This window comes from Coregonus clupeaformis, chromosome 1 (genome assembly GCF_020615455.1).
Source record: "Coregonus clupeaformis isolate EN_2021a chromosome 1, ASM2061545v1, whole genome shotgun sequence".
NCBI classification, from domain to species: domain Eukaryota; kingdom Metazoa; phylum Chordata; class Actinopteri; order Salmoniformes; family Salmonidae; genus Coregonus; species Coregonus clupeaformis.
This window is the reverse complement of record NC_059192.1, coordinates 75155374-75169624: the sequence shown is the minus strand read 5'-3', so window position 1 is coordinate 75169624 and position 14251 is coordinate 75155374. Positions and strand designations below refer to the sequence as shown.

At 43.3% G+C, this 14251-nt stretch overlaps 1 protein-coding gene across 1 annotated transcript in view; it reads left to right on the top strand.

The window, feature by feature from the left end:
• Window positions 1-14251, top strand: part of LOC121576994 (delphilin-like) — a 46797-nt gene that overhangs the window by 717 nt on the left and 31829 nt on the right. Inside the window, exons 2-5 of the mRNA XM_041890658.2 lie at window positions 2162-2298; window positions 2530-2646; window positions 2944-3276; window positions 3515-3669. Of these exons, the coding sequence (XP_041746592.2) occupies window positions 2162-2298; window positions 2530-2646; window positions 2944-3276; window positions 3515-3669 (742 nt within the window). The remainder of the gene's footprint in view (window positions 1-2161; window positions 2299-2529; window positions 2647-2943; window positions 3277-3514; window positions 3670-14251) is intronic.

Below are 14251 nucleotides of genomic sequence, written 5' to 3'. Positions count from 1 at the left end.
GGGACGTTTTTGGAAGGAAACTCGTGGAGGTTAAAACATGCTGATCCTGTTTTAATGCTCTATATATTTTATAGTTTATAGAATGTTATAAAGCTTCCAAAATCAAGCATTAGGGATTTGAATGTATTACCACAAAAAGCACGATAACCTGCACTCCTAGATTTAAATGTGTTTTCTGTGTTTGACTATGGCAGATATTCTTGCATAGAAAACATTGCCTCTTACAGTTGAAGTCGGAAGTTTACATACACTTAGGTTGGAGTCATTAAAACTTGTTTTTCAACCGCTCCACAAATGTCTTGTTAACAAACTATCTACTTTGTGCATGACACAAGTAATTTTTTGTTTTTGTTTTTCAGACAGCTTATTTCACTTATAATTCACTGTATCACAATTCCAGTGGGTCAGAAGTATACATACACTAAGTTGACTGTGCCTTTAAACAGCTTGGAAAATTCCAGAAAATGATGTCATGGCTTTAGAAGCTTCTGATAGGCTAATTGACATCATTTGAGTCAATTGGAGCTGTACCTGTGGATGTATTTCAAGGCCTACCTTCAAACTCAGTGCCTCTTTGCTTGACATCATGGGAAAATCAAAAGAAATCAGCCAAAACCTCAGAAAACAAATTGTAGACCTCCACAAGTCTGGTTCATCCTTGGGAGCAATTTCCAAATGCCTGAAGGTACCACGTTAATCTGTACAAACAATAGTATGCAAGTATAAACACCATTGGACCACGCAGCCGTCATACCGCTCAGGAAGGAGAAGCGTTCTGTCTCCTAGAGATGAGCGTACTTTGGTGCGAAAAGTGCAAATCAAACCCAGAACAACAGCAAAGGACCTTGTGAAGATGCTGGAGGAAACAGGTACAAAAGTATCTATATCCACTGTAAAACAAGTCCTATATCGATATAACCTGAAAGGCCGCTCACCAAGGAAGAAGCCACTGCTCCAAAACCGCCATAAAAAAGACAGACTACGGTTTGCAACTGCACATGGGGACAAAGATCATACTTTTTGGAGAAATGTCCTCTGGTCTGATGAAACAAAAATAGAACTGTTTGGCCATAATTACCATCGTTATGTTTGGAGGGAAAAGGGGGTGGCTTGCAAGCCGAAGAACACCATCCCAACCGTGAAGCACGGGGGTGGCAGCATCATGCTGTGGGGGTGCTTTGCTGCAGGAGGGACTGGTGCACTTCACAAAATAGATGGTATCATGAGGAAGGAAAATTATGTGGATATATTGAAGCAACATCTCAAGACATCAGTCAAGAAGTTAAAGCTTGGTCGCAAATGGGTCTTCCAAATGGACAATGACCCCAAGCATACTTCCAAAGTTGTGGCAAAATGGCTTAAGGACAACAAAGTCAAGGTATTGGAGTGGCCATCACAAAGCCCTGACCTCAATCCTATAGAACATTTGTGGGCAGAACTGAAAAAGCGTGTGCGAGCAAGGAGGCCTACAAACCTGACTCAGTTATACCAGCTCTGTCAGGAGGAATGGGCTAAAATTCACCCAACTTATTGTGGGAAGCTTGTGGAAGGCTACCTGAAACGTTTGACCCAAGTTAACCAATTTAAAGGCAATGCTACCAAATACTAATTGAGTGTATGTAAACTTCTGACCCACTGAGAATGTGATGAAAGAAATAAAAACTGAAATAAAATATTTCTCTACTATTATTCTGACATTTCACATTCTTAAAATAAAGTGGTGATCCTAACTGACCTAAGACAGGGAATTTTTACTAGGATTAAATGTCAGGAATTGTGAAAAACTGAGTTTAAATGTATATGCTTGAGTCGCTCTCATGCCAGCAATAGAGTGGTATTATTTCAGAGCCCTCTTTGGAATAGAATGCTTCACGCTCCTCAAGGTCAAATACTCTGAGATGCCTTTGGAGTTGTGAACGTGGTCAGCGAACCCAACCGTTCGACAGGGGATGAGAGCACCGCTGAGATCACCGCTGCTGAGAGCACCGCTGAGATCACCGCTGCTGAGAGCACCGCTGAGAGCACCACCGCTGAGAGCACCGCTCTGCTTCTCTCATTCTCACCTCAATCCAGAACATCTTTCAGTTGATTCTCATCATACTCCCTGTGTGTTTCTTCATCTTCCTCTCCTCTTCCTCATTCTTCTTCTTCTCTCGTGTAGTCATTGCAATGCCGACAACCAATCAGGGCTGGCCAGAGGAGTTTGGCTTCCAGCTGGGAGGAAGTGGTCCTAGCTACATCCTGTCTGTGGAAGAGGGGAGCAGTGCCTTCCTGGCGGGGCTGCAACCAGGTGACCAGGTCAGAGAGATTATAGGTCCTAAGACCGAAAGGCCCAATCAGCAATTATTTTAATCCTTTATTTAGCCATTATTTAACAAGGCAAGTCAATTGACAACTATGCTGTTAATAGTATTATGTTAATACTATGATAATATTATGATGATAATGTAATAGTATGATCAGGGATTTATAATGGAAAAGCTGTTTCTGGGTCTCTTCATTATACTGTTTCTCTGTGCTGGAGATCAGGTGCTGGAGATCGAGGGCCAGAATGTGTCCACTCTGGGATTCCAGGCTGTCATCTCCATCGCTCAGACCCATAGGAACATCCCTCCCAGCATCGGAGTGGTGTCTCGCATCCAGCAGGTCTGAACTCACTCTGACTGGGACTCACCTGGCATCATCATACTGTAGCACAATGTTTGATAGTTCTGATTGATTTTATGAAAAACATTTTGTATTTCAGTTTGTACCTACTGAAAACCTGACTCACTGTATTTCTGATACCTCATGTAACCCCAGAAACTGTAGTGGCAATGCTGGATTTGCCGCCCTAATTTCATCGGCAAGGCCATACTTTTCAAGTCATTAGTAAAAACAATTTCTCTCTATCTTGATATAATACAGTGAAAGTGAAATAAGAATTCTATCTCTGCCTCTCAGATGGACATCACCCCGGGTCCTGACGGTCGTTTCGGCTTCACCATCGTGGGAGACTGCCCCCTCCTGGTGGAGGACTGTTCCCCCTGCTCTCCGGCGGGACGGGGTGGCCTGCGGGCCGGCGACTACGTCATGGAAGTCAACGGGATCCCGGTGAGGCAGCACGAGATGGCGGCGGCACTGATCAAGACGTCCCAGGGGAGGCTGAGGCTGGGGGTGCTGTGTCTGGGGCCCAGACGGAGAGTACACAGCAGTGAGAGTATGGATGGGATACAGCCTGGGGAAGACGGGGTGAGGACGAACCGTAAACACAAGGCCCTGGAGTTCAACAGGAAGGTGAGGCTTTCTATTAAACTAACTTTTGTATGAGTTGGAGCTATACAGGGGAACATTGATGTCCAGAGAAAACAACAGTTTGAAAGAGAAGCTATACTGTTCAAAAAGAATTACGCAAGTCTACTGACCTTACTTCCTCAGTCAGATAATTGGATGCTTCTTTGTAAATGTTTCCATCTTTCTTTAGGGAGGCTGTGTACTATACCCCCTTCAACAACATGTTATTGATATCTTTCAGATTGACCAGATTTTGGGGGAGGAACCTGAGGTGAAGGAGAGGCTGTTTGCGGTACTGAAGCAGTACGCTGCGGAGAAGAAGGTTGATTGGCTGGCCTCCGTCCTCCCAGACATCCTCACCACTGACGAGCAGCAGACGCTCATCGGCAACATCAGGTACCGGAGTCTCTGCTCCCTGGGTATCATCCAGACTGTTGTATTCAGTATAGAGGAGGCAGCCTACCAGATGTACATTAAATCCTTATTCCCATTTAGACATCCTAGTACAACCCAGGTGGGATGCAGCCTAAGTCTAAAATCCCCATTTCGGAGTCCCAGTGAAAAGTAATAGTCATTTGTGGGGATTATTGTCTGATGGGTGTGTAAACAGGCTTTTCCTTTTGCTAATTTAGCTGGTGGGGGGTGGGGGGGCTTGATTAGCGTCAACCATAATCACACTGTGCTTTAGGTGGACGCCATCTGCTGCAGACCTGGCTCAGGGTAAACCCACAGTGACCCTCCTGTTAGGTCAAACTGGTAGGGGTGTGAGTGAAACTGCATAGCCTGAGCCAAAATGGAGTCTTGAGCCAAATCAAAAGGGTTAGTGACAGATCTGCCAGATAAGATTTGCAGGTGTTCACAATAATCACTGGTTGAGTGCCATTGATGATCAGAAGTTAAACTCAACAAAGGCAAAGCCAGTTTTAGTGTGGCCGTTTCAAATTCTACCTGATGTTTACAAATGTTGCCAGCACTGTTTCTGTCTGAGATCAGCTCAAGGATCTGCCAGTATTGTAATCATTACTGTCTTTGCCTTTTTGCATGAGATTAGTTTGTCTGTGACCTCGACTGAACTATGGCCGAAGACTCATATTGTCAGGCATTTCAATGAAGAAATACTTGTCTTATGTCTGTTAGTGTGTGAAAACGAGCAACAAGACTCACACTAAACCCTTAATCCAAGTACACTAAACTCTTAATCCAAGTACACTAAACCCTTAATCCAAGTACACTAAACCCTTAATCCAAGTACACTAAACCCTTAATCCAAGTACACTTAACCCTTAATCCAAGTACACATTTTCCTTTACAGTGCCATCGGAAAGTATTCAGACCCCTTGACTTTTTCCACATTTTGTTACGTTACAGCCTTATTCTTAAATTGATTAAATAAATGCAAATCCTCAGCAATCTACACACAATAACTCATAATGACAAAGTGAAAACACGTTTTTAGAAATGTTTACAAATGTATTAAAAATCAAAAACAGAAATACCTTATTTACATAATTATTCAGACCCTTTGCTATGAGACTCGAAAAAATTGAGCTCAGGTGCATCCTGTTTCCATTGATAATCCTTGAGATGTTTCTACAACTTAATTGGAGTCCACCTGTGGTAAATTCAATTGATTGGACAAGATTTGGAAAAGTACACACCTGTCTATATAAGGTCCCACAGTTGACAGTGCATGTCAGAGCATAAACCAAGCCATGAGGTCGAAGGAATTGTCGTAGAGCTCCGAGAGGATTGTGTTGAGGCACAGATCTGGGGAAGGGTACCAAAAAATGTCTGCAGCATTGAAGGTCCCCAAGAACAGAGTGGCCTCCATCATTCTTAAATGGAAGAAGTTTGGAACCACCAAGACACTTCCTAGAGCTGGCCGGTCAGCCGAACTGAGCAATCGGGGGAGAAGGGCCTTGGTCAGGGAGGTGACTAAGAACCCGATGGTCAATCTGACAGAGCTCCAGAGTTCCTCTGTGGAGATGGGAGAACCTTCCTGAAGGACAACCATCTCTGCAGCACTCCACCAATCATGCCTTTGTGGTAGAGTGGCCAGACGGAAGCCACTCCTCAGTAAAAGGCACATGACAGCCCACTTGGAGTTTGCCAAAAGGCACCTAAAATACTCTCAGACCATGAGAAACAAGATTCTCTGGTCTGATGAAACCAAGATTGAACTCTTTGGCCTGAATGCCAAGCGTCACGTCTGGAGGAAACCTGGCACCATCCCTACGGTGAAGCATGGTGGTGGCAGCATCATGCTGTGGGGATGTTTTTCAGCGGCAGGGACTGGGATACTTGTCAGGATCGAGGCAAAGATGAACAGAGGAAAGTACAGAGAGATTCTTGATGAAACCCTGCTCCAGAGCGCTCAGGACCTCAGACTGGGGCGAAGGTTCACCTTCCAACAGGAGAAACTCCCCGAATACATGTGTGCCAAGCTTGTAGTGTCATACCCAAGAAGAATCGAGGCTGTAATTGCTGCCAAAGGTGCTTCAACAACGTACTGAGTAAAGGGTCTGAATACTTATGTAAATGTCATATTTCCGTTTATTTTGTATTAGCAACAATTTCTAAAATCCTGTTTTTGCTTTGTCATTATGGGGTATTGTGTGTAGATTGACTGTGGCGAAGGTTCACCTTCCAACAGGACAGCGACCCTAAGCACACAGCCAAGACAACGCAGGAGTGGCTTCGGGACAAGTCTCTGAATGTCCTTGAGTGGCCTAGCCAGAGGCCGGACTTGAACCCGATTGAACATCTCTGGAGAGACCTGAAAATAGCTGTGCAGCGACACATCCCATCCAACCTGCCAGAGCTTGAGAGGATCTGCAGAGAAGAATGGGAGAAACTCCCCAAATACAGGTGTGCTAAGCTTGTAGCATCATACCCAAGAAGACTTGAGGCTGTAATCGCTGCCAAAGGTGCTTCAACAAAGTACTGAGTAAAGGGTCTGAATACTTATGTAAATGTAATATTTCAGTTTTCTATTGTTAATACATTTTCAAACATTTCTAAAAACCAGTTTTTGCTTTGTCATTATGGGGTATTGTGTGTAGATTGATGAGGGGAAAAAAACAATTTAATACATTTTAGAATAAGGCTGTAACCTAACAAAATGTGGAAAAAGTCAAGGGGTCTGAATACTTTCCGAAGGCACTATAGATGTGTGGAGATTACTGTTACTTTCGTGCCCTATGAAGGGAGTTCGTTAGAGAGGGAGATGGGCATCTGTCATGTGAGATTAACAGTCTTTAATTGGATTGGTTGGTATGAGGAAACCATCTGAGGGATTGGTTGGTAGGAGGAATCCATCTGAGGGATTGGTTGGTAGGAGGAAACCATCTGAGGGATTGGTTGGTAGGAGGAATCCATCTGAGGGATTGGTTGGTATGAGGAATCCATCTGAGGGATTGGTTGGTAGGAGGAATCCATCTGAGGGATTGGTTGGTATGAGGAATCCATCTGAGGGATTGGTTGGTAGGAGGAATCCATCTGAGGGATTGGTTGGTATGAGGAATCCATCTGAGGGATTGGTTGGTAGGAGGAATCCATCTGAGGGATTGGTTGGTATGAGGAATCCATCTGAGGGATTGGTTGGTAGGAGGAATCCATCTGAGGGATTGGTTGGTAGGAGGAATCCATCTGAGGGATTGGTTGGTATGAGGAATCCATCTGAGGGATTGGTTGGTATGAGGAATCCATCTGAGGGATTGGTTGGTATGAGGAATCCATCTGAGGGATTGGTTGGTATGAGGAATCCATCTGAGGGATTGGTTGGTAGGAGGAATCCATCTGAGGGATTGGTTGGTATGAGGAATCCATCTGAGGGATTGGTTGGTAGGAGGAATCCATCTGAGGGATTGGTTGGTATGAGGAAACCATCTGAGGGATTGGTTGGTATGAGGAATCCATCTGAGGGATTGGTTGGTAGGAGGAATCCATCTGAGGGATTGGTTGGTAGGAGGAATCCATCTGAGGGATTGGTTGGTAGGAGGAATCCATCTGAGGGATTGGTTGGTAGGAGGAATCCATCTGAGGGATTGGTTGGTAGGAGGAATCCATCTGAGGGATTGGTTGGTAGGAGGAATCCATCTGAGGGATTGGTTGGTAGGAGGAATCCATCTAAGGGAATATGGACCATGTGGTCATCCGGCTGGGGTCTTACCACAGTGGGGTAACTTTACCAATGAGCTATAGCCAGACCATAGCTTTGATTATCTGACCTTAACCTCTCTTTACTAGAGGGAGTCAACTATACAGAGGCAAACAAGGGGGATGTGGTGGATTGTGCGGATTGTAGTTCCACGTAACGCATTTTAGTAATCTCAGCATCACTTACTGGTATTTGAGGTAGGTAGTGATAGCTCAGTGTAGCCCCGTGTAGCTCAGTTGGTAGAGCATGGCGTTTGCAACGCCAGGGTTGTGGGTTCAATTCCCACGGGGGGCCAGTATGACAAATGTATGCACTCACTAACTGTAAGTCGCTCTGGATAAGAGCGTCGACTAAAATGTAAATGTAAATGATACCTTATGAATGGGGCCCTGAGTTTTTCTTGACCACGTGACCAGACCAGAAAAAACTCTGTGTCCTAGTGATATGATTAGATACCTAGTTATAGAGATTGTTATACTGTAAGATATGGTACTATTTAAGGTTATGTGTGAATAATTGAATATTCAAATGCAAAGCTATTTTGTTCAATATGAACATAAGACAGTGATTCCAGATCCCCAGAGGGCAGCGAGACTTTCCTTTGGCATTATTCTCTAAATATAGACTGAGTGGCATTTAACAGGCCATGGAGATGTTTGTTTTATTCCACTGAATTGGACTCGCTCTCTCTTCCTCCCTCCCTCTCTCTCTCTCTCTCTCTCTCTTCCACCTCTCTCCTCCTCCTCCCTTTCTCTTTCCATCTCTCTCTCTCTCTCTCTCTCTCTCTCTCTCTCTCTCTCTCTCTCTCTCTCTCTCTCTCTCTCTCTCTCTCTCTCTCTCACTCTCTCACTCTCACTCTCACTCTCACTCTCACTCTCTCTCTCGCTCTCTCTCTCTCACTCTCTCTCTCTTGCTCTCTCTCTCTCACTCTCTCTCTCTTACTCTCTCTCTCTTACTCTCTCTCTTACTCTCTCTCTTACTCTCTCTCTCTCACTCACTCTCTCCCTCCCCCCTCTCTCTCTCTCTTTCTGTCATGGATTCTATCCTCATTATTCTGCTTTAAGCTCCTCTGTGGTTGATGAGAGTTCACTGCTGGCGATGGTTCCTAGATACACTATGCTGATTCTATCCCATAGCGTTATAATGCATTAGGACTCTCCCATACCGTTATAATGCATTAGGACTCTCCCATACCGTTATAATGCATTAGGACTCTCCCATACCGTTATAATGCATTAGGACTCTCCCATAGCGTTATAATGCTTTAGGACTCTCCCATACTGTTATAATGCATTAGGACTCTCCCATACCGTTATAATGCATTAGGACTCTCCCATACCGTTATAATGCATTAGGACTCTCCCATACCGTTATAATGCATTAGGACTCTCCGATAGCGTTATAATGCATTAGGACTCTCCCATACCGTTATAATGCATTAGGACTCTCCCATAGCGTTATAATGCATTAGGACTCTCCGATAGTGTGATAATGCTTTAGGACTTCAATATTCAGTTTGTGAACCTATACACTTACTCACGTTTATTATTGTATAATCCTTTCCCTCTGATTCTGAATTATGACAGTGTACTAACTGTAATTAGCTGTTTTGGGTGAGTACTGTTTATATTATTGGTTGTTTTGGACTGTGGTACTTGCAGTTGTCTTGCAGTGCTGTCTTGCTGTTTCAGTACAGGTAGGGGCACCGCAGTCAGTGTAATGTCACACTTGCCATAGGTGGGCAGATAATTACCCTGGTACACTACTGTCCCTGTGCACCTTTCCTCTGAGGGGTAGTGTGTGTTGAATGGAAGCCCATGGTCTTTTTCAGAGACTTGTTTGAATGTTTCTACTATTTATTGTTGTGCAATGATTTAATGCAGAGGTCTGAATCAGTGTTGACTGTATACTTCTTGCTTGCATATTGACTCTCAGCACTTGAATAGGTCAACATGAAACATTCTAGGATTTTGTACCAGATTATACGATTGATACTTTTTGTCTCTGGCTATTCCTAGAATAAGCGGTAAACTAGAACTCATAATAAGTGATGGGGCTTTTTTAGTATCTAATCCAGGGCTCTCCAACCCTATTCCTAGAGACCTACCCTCCTGTAGGTTTTCACTCCAACCCTGTTCCTGGAGAGCTACCGTCCTGTAGGTTTTCGCTCCAACCCTAATCTAGCACACCTGATTCTAATAATTAGCTGGTTGATAAGCTGAATCAGGTTAGTTACAACTGGGGTTGGAGTGAAAAACTACAGGAAGGTAGCTCTCCAGGAACAGGGTTGGAGTGAAAACCTACAGGACAGTAGCTCTCCAGGAACAGGGTTGGAGTGAAAACCTACAGGACGGTAGCTCTCCAGGAACAGGGTTGGAGTGAAAACCTACAGGACAGTAGCTCTCCAGGAACAGGGTTGGAGGTTTCAGTTGCATAATCACCTCCATTACTGGCAGTGGTGGAAAAAGTACCCAATTGTCATACTTGAGTAAAGGTAAAGATACCTTAATAGAAAATGACTCAAGTAAAAGTGAAAATCACCCAGTAAAATACTAATTGAGTCAAAGTCTAAAAGTATTTGGTTTTAAATATACTTAAGTATCAAAAGTAAATGTAATTGCTAAAAGTATAAATCATTTCAAATTCCTTATATTGAGCAAACCAGACGGGACAATTTTCTTGTTTTTTACATTTACGGATAGCCAGGGGCACTCTCCAAAACATAATTTACAAAACAAGCATTTGTGTTTTGTGGGTCTGCCAGATCAGAGGCAGTAGGGATGACCAGGGATGTTCTCTTCATAAGTGTGTGAATTGGACCATTTGCCTGTCCTGCTAAGCATTCAAAATGTAACGAGTACTTTTGGGTGTCAGGGAAAATATATTTACATTTTAGTCATTTAGCAGACGCTCTTAGCCAGAGCGACTTACAGTTAGTGAGTGCATACATTTTTCATACTGGACCCCGTGGGAATCGAACCCACAACCCTGGCGTTGCAAGCGCCATGCTCTACCAACTGAGCTATAGGAGGGACTATATGGAGTAAAGAGTACATATTTTTTTTAGGAATGTAGTGAAGCAAAAGTAAAAGTTGTCAAAAATATAAAAAGTACAGATACCCCAAAAAACTACTTAAGTAGTACTTTAAAGTATTTTTACTTAAGTACTTTACCACCACTGATTACTGGAAATACGCTTTACTGGCCTTAAAAAGCTTCTTAATGCTGCTGGAGGACTCAACAACCCCTTGTAAATGACACTATTTCACAGCAAGCAGAATCACATATTATTATTATTATTATTAAACACTGAGTGTACAAAACATTACGAACACCTTCCTATTATTGAGTTGCACAGGGATTCTACAGGGATGCTGGCCCATGTTGACTCCAATGCTTCCCAAAGTTGTGTCAAGTTGGCTGGATGTCCTTTGGGTGGTGGGCCATTCTTGATACACATGGGAAACTGTTGAGCGTGAAAAACCCAGCAGTGTTACAGTTTACTATACCCCGTTCAAAGGCACTTAAATATTTTGTCTTGCCCATTCACCTTCCGACAATGTCTCAATTGTCTCAAGGTTAAAAAATCCTTCTTTAACCTGTCTCCTCCCCTTCATCTACACTGATTTGAAGTGGATTTAACAAGTGACATCAATAAGGGATCATAGCTTTCACCTGGATTCACCTGGTCAGTCTATGTCATGGAAAGAGCAGGTGTTCCTAATGTTTTGTCCACTCAGTGTATATCATCTAGGTAAGAGATACAGGCAGTATGTAGGTGATACAAAGAGTGACAAATATATGTTTCTAGAGCTCTCCTCTCCTTTCTGATTGTTTGCATGCCGTGGGTGAGAGACTGGTCACAGGTGTTATAACAAACCAAGGCTGTCTGATCTTAGTGTTGGTAGCTGAATGGCAAATTGACAATAGAACACAATATTATTGTGTACTGTTGACTGCCTACGATGTTACTGTAGAGATCTATTATAGAGATATTATAGATGTTGACGTTCCATAATGTGATATTATCAGAGATCTGTCTGTTGTTTATTGACTTTCTGTCTGACATCTGGGTCTGATGGCCATTGACCAGCGACATAGTGACCCTAGTCACTGGTTTTTAAACCACATAATGATCTCCTAAATCCCTCCGCTCAACCTTTAAGGTCGTTTAGTGTCAGGCAGAGTCAGGCAGGCGACAGTGTGGCAAAGCAAGAAATGGCAACAGTCTCTCACATCTGGAATATAAATGAAATGAGATCTCCCAGTTAGATTTCTGCTTGTCATTCCTCCCTTTGGAGATATCCCATCTTAGATTATTATAGAGCACCACTCTACTCTGCTGCAAATGAGGTCACATTAGTTGAAATCTCAATTAGTTCCTAAGGTAAGACAGTTTTGACAACTTTTATGATGAGGCACTTGTTTGGAAAGATAACCTTGCATTTTGCAGTGAAGGCTCAATTGTAGTGGTGGTGGCAGATGAGGTTTTCTCAGAAATAGCACTGAATGACACAAGGACGCCATATGTGTGTCCACAAATAACTTTCCATAGACCAGCAGGTTCTACAAGAGTTCTAAATATACAGTGCATTCAGTAAGTATTCAGACCCCTTGACTTTTTCCACATTTTGTTACGTTACAGCCTTATTCTAAAATTGATTAAATTGTTTTTTCCCCCTCATCAATCTACACACAATACCCCATAATGACAAAGCAAAAACAGGTTTTTAGAAATGTTTGAAAATGTATTAACAATAGAAAACGGAAATATTACATTTACATAAGTATTCAGACCCTTTACTCAGTACTTTGTTGAAGCACCTTTGGCAGCGATTACAGCCTCAAGTCTTCTTGGGTATGATGCTACAAGCTTGGCACACCTGTATTTGGGGAGTTTCTCCCATTCTTCTCTGAAGATCCTCTCAAGCTCTGTCAGGTTGGATGGGGAGCGTCGCTGCACAGTTATTTTCAGGTCTCTCCAGAGATGTTCAATCGGGTTCAAGTCCGGGCTCTGGCTGGGCCACTCAAGGATATTCAGAGACTTGTCCCGAAGCCACTCCTGCATTGTCTTGGCTTTGTGCTTAGGGTCGTTGTCCTGTTGGAAGGTGAACCTTCGCCCCAGTCTGAGGGCCTGAGCGCTCTGGAGCAGGTTTTCACCAAGGATCTCTCTGTACTTTGCTCCGTTCATTTTTCCCTCGATCCTGACTAGTCTCCCAGTCCCTGCCGCTGAAAAACATCCCCACAGCATGATGCTGCCACCACCATGCTTCATTGTAGGGATGGTGCCAGGTTTCCTCCAGACATGATGCTTGGCATCAAGCCAAAGAGTTCAATCTTGGTTTCATCAGACCAGAGAATCTTGTTTCTCATGGTCTGAGAGTCTTTAGGTGCCTTTTGGCAAACCAAGTGGGCTGTCATGTGCTTTTTACTGAGGAGTGGCTTCTGTCTGGCCACCCTACCATAAAGGCATGATTGGTGGAGTGCTGCAGAGATGGTTGGCCTTCTGGAAGGTTCTCCCATCTCCACAGAGGAACTCTGGAGCACTTTCAGAGTGACCATCGGGTTCTTTGTCACCTCCCTGACCAAGGCTCTTCTCCCCCGATTTGGCCGGGCGGCCAGCTCTAGGAAGAGTCTTAGTGGTTCCAAACTTCTTCCATTTAAGAATGATGGAGGCCACTGTGTTCTTGGGGACCTTCAATGCTGCAGACATGTTTTGGTACCCTTCCCCTGATCTGTGCCTCGACACAATCCTGTCTCTGGGTTTTACGGACAATTCCTTCGACCTCATGGCTTGGTTTATGCTCTGTCATGCAGTGTCAACTGTGGGACCTTATATAGCAGGTGTGTGCCTTTCCAAATCTTGTCCAATCAATTGAATTTACCACAGGTGGACTCCAATCAAGTTGTAGAAACATCTCAAGGATGATCAATGGAAACAGGATGCACCTGAGCTCAATTTCGAGTCTCTTATTTTTTATAAATTTGCAGAAATGTCTAAAAACCTGTTTTTGCTTTGTCATTATGGGGTACTGTGTGTAGATTGATGAGGATTTTTATTTATTTATCAATTTTAGAAAAAGGCTGTAACGTAACAAAATGTGGAAAATGTCAAGCGGTTGGAATACTTTCTGAATGCTCTGTATCTCCATGTGTCTGAATATCTCAGTAGCACTGTGGAATAATCATGGCTAATTAGCAGAGCATTCCCCTATGGTGGCTAGAATCCTTATTGTCTCTGAAGAACTTCTCTCTGTGTCCTATTTGCTTGATTTAGCTGTCCAACTTGTTTTTATCTGCATAATTAGCTAGTTAATTTTTTACATGCGTTTCTGCAAGTTCTCTCTCTCTCTCTCTCTATCTCTCTCTCTCTCTCTCTCTCTCTCTCTCTCTCTCTCTCTCTCTCTCTCTCTCTCTCTCTCTCTCTCTCTCTCTCTCTGTGTTACGTGGCCAGTTAGTTTGTTTCCCGTAATTCTCCACTTCATTATAAATGATGTCTGGCCACTCGTCGTCTGATTCATCTAATCATGGGAACAAAAGCTAGGAGACACTCGGAAGGGTCAACAACACCAGGGCCAGGTGTGACACACTGAAGGGCCAGGTGTGACACACTGAATCACCAGAATGATTCATTTTCTCTGTGTGTATCAGCTCAATCTGATTACAAAGTAATTATTATTATTACCAAAATATTCAACCGTTTGATCATGTTAATTAATTATATTTATACGTACGCACATGATCTGTGTTGGATTATGTTAATTTGTTTGAATCCCCATTAACAATCCATCTGTATTGATGCGATGTTGTTCATCAGTT